The 4,781-nt window shown below is 38.2% G+C and overlaps 1 protein-coding gene across 1 annotated transcript; it reads left to right on the top strand.

The window, feature by feature from the left end:
* Positions 1 to 1,902: 1,902 nt before the first annotated feature.
* On the top strand, positions 1,903 to 2,859 carry Or6k6 (olfactory receptor family 6 subfamily K member 6). The gene has a single exon (XM_075987573.1). It carries the CDS (start codon positions 1,903 to 1,905, stop codon positions 2,857 to 2,859), a length of 957 nt encoding a protein of 318 aa, XP_075843688.1.
* Positions 2,860 to 4,781: the final 1,922 nt, after the last annotated feature.

The raw sequence follows: 4,781 nt of genomic DNA, 5'->3' as shown, positions 1-4,781 counted from the left end.
GTCAGAGGATACCTCCAGTTGCTCACATCTTTCTCCCTTGCAGGTTTTGATCTTCAACTCAGCACCACTGTTTATTTAATTTCAAAACTAATTTCTCTTTTTTTTTCCTCCCTCAATATTTGGCAAATGAAAAACATCTCCTATGAACTAGTTTTCCTAATCTTCAGTACATTTATTTTAATTTTCTTCTGACCCTCTGAAGAAATCACATCTGCTTTATTACCCTAAATTCAGGATAGCTGTAAAGGTAAATATAGGGATTCTTAAACAGAAAGCCATAGACTTCTAGGGCAAACAAACTTGTATTAAATTTACTTCTCTATGTCCTTGCTACATTAATTTGAAACAGTTATTTCCCTTAATTTGTTTTCAGTTTCTCTATTGTGTCAGAATAACTTAATCCATCATAGGTAGGAACACATTATGTAATGTATACAAAGCAAATGAGTATGACTAATATTATTATCAATGCAGAAGAATTAATTAATGGCATCATTTCATTTCTTGTGGGATTCTTTTTAAGGAGGTTTGAGTTTTTTTGCGGGGAGATAATTCTGAAATGTGAATATTTAAAATGCAACAAAAGAGGCATTAGATGTAACAAAGAGAACAATTGAAGTATGGTTAGAGGAGAGAATGGTTGCTCTATCAGGGAGAATCTTAAAGATTTCCATAAACATAGGGACATTGCCACTTAAAATTTTGATAAAAGTAGATCCAGAAAATAAAAAAAAATGAACTTTCCAAAAATAAAACTATAAGATAATGGTCTCAATTTTGTGGAAACATTAATTTTTCAGGATAGTTGTTTCCAAAATTTGTTTGAACCTCCATTAGAAGGACAACAATTGTGAAACTGATAGTTCTGAGTTTTACCTTGAATCTTCTGAAAAGGAAAGGAGAGGCAGAAGTCATGTTTAGGGAAACTCATCTGGAGAATGACTCCTTAGAGTTATGGATAGCAGGAAATGAGATACTGAGACAGCCAAAGTGAGAGGAAGTGCATATTACCTTCACTAATTCTAACTATCCCTGCAAGAAATTTGATTGCCTATTACCTAACAAGTATATGCTAATTTAGTTTTGTTGCAGTTAATTTTTAGGAGCTTCCCTCCTGCAAGAAAGCCATTGTCATGATAGGTATGATTTTTAAAAATTGAGAATGATTTTTTCCCTTTCTTTCTTAGACATAGCCTCTGTAGTGGAGGGATGGGTAGTTCTGTGGGGAGTAGCTATAAGTTTGTCCAGAGCTGGCTACTAATTAGGGTATTAGGTAATTCTAGAGAGCCTCTTAATTTGAATAATTATTATATTAATCATGAAGAAGAGAGAAAAGAAAGCTACAGAGAAGGTGGAGACTGGACAAGTCTACACAATTATACCAGATAAACAACAGACCTTCCAGCCTAAGTAGTAGAATTCAGAAATGCAGAAATCCAGAAATGGATAGTCAAGCCAGGCTCAGGTACTGTGTTAGTGGAAGAAAAGGTGAAAGAAACAAATAAAATTATTGTCCAAAGTGTTCCTGATTCTTTCTTTGTTTTGCCCGATTTCTCCCCTTAAAGAACAGAAAAACAAAATATTTGAAGACCAAAGTTCAAGTTTTGAGGCTAGTCAAGCAGAGATTGAGGGTAAGGCTGGGGGGTTGGTTTACTCTGAAAATGGATGAATCCCCAGGAAATACTTTTCTGAGATGAAACTTCTGAGATATTTATTTTTCTTTATATAAATCTATGACAGTGACAGAAAAGTCGCTGAGATTACGTTGTTTTACAAATGTTTCACCTGATTCTGTTGTGGAATTATGTAGTTTAGAAATTGTTCTATCTTCAACGTAAGTAACTAGACACAGAAAGGAACCTAGTTCTGGGAAATTCATTATGTCTTTTCTTACCTTCACAGATGAGCCAGTTCGTGGCCAACTGGAATCAAACTATGGTAACTGAGTTCCTCTTCTCTGTATTCCCCCCTCTGTATGAAGGCGGCCTTCTGTTTTTCATTCTCTTGCTTTTTGTCTATGCATTCATCATATCAGGGAACCTAGTGATCTTTGTTGCTGTTCAGCTGGACATGGCCCTACACACACCCATGTACTTCTTCATCAGTGTGCTGTCCTTCCTGGAGATCTGGTATACCACCACTACCATTCCCAAGATGCTCTCCAGCCTAGTAAGTGAGAAGAAGACGATCTCCCTAGCTGGCTGCCTCATGCAGATGTACTTTTTCCACTCGTTGGGTATCACAGAAGGTTGTGTCCTGACAGCAATGTCCATTGACAGGTACATAGCTATTTGCTATCCTCTCCGTTACCCAACTATCATGACTTCCAGACTTTGTGTCCAACTAACAGCTGGATCCTGCTTCTGTGGCTTCCTGCTGGTACTGCCTGAGATTGCATGGATTGCCACTCTACCTTTCTGTGGCTCCAACAAGATCCATCAGATCTTCTGTGACTTCACCCCTGTGCTCAGTTTGGCCTGTACAGATACATCTCTGGTGGTCATTGTGGATGCCATCCATGCAGTAGAGATTCTGGCCTCCTTCCTTGTAATTGCCCTGTCCTATGTCCGGATTATTGTGGTGATTTTGGGGATGCCCTCAGCAGAAGGGAGACACAAGGCTTTCTCTACTTGTGCAGCCCACCTTGCTGTTTTTCTCCTGTTTTTTGGCAGTGTGGCTGTCATGTATTTGAGATTCTCTGCTACCTACTCAGTCTTTTGGGACACAGTAATTGCTGTCACTTTCGTTATCCTTGCTCCATTTCTCAACCCCATCATTTATAGTCTTAGAAACAAGGAAATGAAAGATGCCATTGGGAGGCTTTTTCATCAGAAGAGAGATGGCCGGGCTCAGAAATAGACCTCCATTCCCGATATTAAAACCCTTCTGGAACTTCAGAATTTCACTGTTGCTTTTGGGGACTCTGATGATGTTCCCTTTCTATTGCCACAGATGCTTGTTCTTCTGCTGTTAACAGGCATGATGAACTGCACCTCTATTCATTAGTGGCCACTTATTTACAGAACGTCTCCCACACTCATAACGGCTGAAGTAGTATGTATTGATACTCCTGTTTTAAGCACAAGTTGACATAGCACCCCATACTATATTGGTGTTCTTCCTTCACTTGTCTTCTGTGATTCTATGTGTTGGTGAGGCCAAAGATCAGGGTCTAAGACACACAGCACATGAAATAGTTCTGGAAATCGCTGATGTTAATGTTCTCTCTTGCTTTTCCAGCACTAGATTCCCCTGGCATCAATCATTGCTCAAGTCCTGCTTCCTGACACAGAAGACAAATATTCTCCACTTTCTGCTCATGTAATTCAATTAGCTACACACTCAGTTCAGCAAAAATGGACTGGCGATTGCATAATACTTTATAGGATTTCAGGTTCAAAGGGGTTTCAAAAGAGCAGCCTGGGTAGCCTACTATATTTTATGTTACTACTTAAAATATTTTCTTACATATGAATTGCCTTGTAATTTAAACATATTCAAGTAAACTTGTCACAATCACCATTATCTAAATATTGATAAATAAAATTTGGAAATAAAATTCAAACTTGTTCCATGACTTTCTGAATGTTAGGTAAGTAGCTTGCAACAATTGTTTTAAAATTATTTATTTTTATCTCTCTCTGTGTGGTGTGTGTGTGTGTGTGTGTGTATGTGTGTGTGTGTGTATGTGAACACGCACGCATGCGCACTTGTGCAGATACGGGCATATATGTTGTATATGAAGAGGTCAGAGGACAACTCTGGGAACTCATTTTCTTTTGCCACTTCTGGGATCCAGCAATGAGACTCATGTATGTGAAGCCTCTGCATAAAAACATCTGTATGCTGATTTACTTGATCAAATCCCAGATGACCTCACACACGTATACACTGCAGCCTACCTAGTCCCTAGATAAACAAACTCAACTAGTTCATCAGTAGCAAAAGACCACAGGCTCGAGTGCAGATTAACCAACTATAAGCAAACAACTGATTGATCCAAAACACATAGGTGCAATGATAAAAGACTAGAAAAATCAGAGATTTTGTTATATCTCATATTGCTAATGTGTGAAATTACGAGATTTTTCTCTTTAACCTACTTCTTTTTGGAGAGTGAGTTGTTCCATAACCAAAGATGTCTGATTATGTGTATTAAAATATCCTTTCTATTTCCACTTTTGTTACAATATACTTCAGAATTCACATTTATGCATGGGATACTATCTTTAATACTTATGTAGTTGTATCTAGCATTTTTATTCTTTGAGAATTTCATACGTGTATACAGTGACAAATATCATATCCATCCCTGAATCCCAACTCCCCCATATTCCCTTATGACTTCATATCTTCTTCTTTCATTATTATTTTTGATAACTAGGTCCAGTGTTCATGTGTGTGGAGCCATCCAATGGAGCATGTAAAGTCTGCCAGTGGCCACACTCTCAATAAGAAGGATTTCCCCTCACTCAGTATATACCAAATGTCAACGTGTCCTTGGGGAGGGATGGGTTTAGAATGCATCTCCTAATCTAATGCTGGAATCTCGGATGACTTGATCTCCTTTAGATCTTCTCCAGTAGATGTGGCTGCTGTGAGTTCGTGGGTGCAATAGGCATGCCATGTTCAGAAGATCTTATTTCACAGTCCATATTTCACTCCTCTTCCTCCTCATCTGTTTGTGTATTGTTTGCTAGCTTCTGTTCTGCAATGCCAAAAAAATATTAATTACACACTGCAAGGCTGATATGTATCGGATGGAATTCAGTATCTCATAG

This window comes from Microtus pennsylvanicus, chromosome 10 (genome assembly GCF_037038515.1).
Source record: "Microtus pennsylvanicus isolate mMicPen1 chromosome 10, mMicPen1.hap1, whole genome shotgun sequence".
Lineage (NCBI taxonomy): Eukaryota > Metazoa > Chordata > Mammalia > Rodentia > Cricetidae > Microtus > Microtus pennsylvanicus.
This window is presented reverse-complemented; position numbering and strand designations above follow the sequence as displayed.

What these genes read in the sequence shown, in the direction of transcription:
- Or6k6 (XM_075987573.1), top strand. Translation starts at nt 1,903, where the DNA reads ATGAGCCAGTTCGTGGCCAACTGGAATCAAACTATGGTAACTGAGTTC.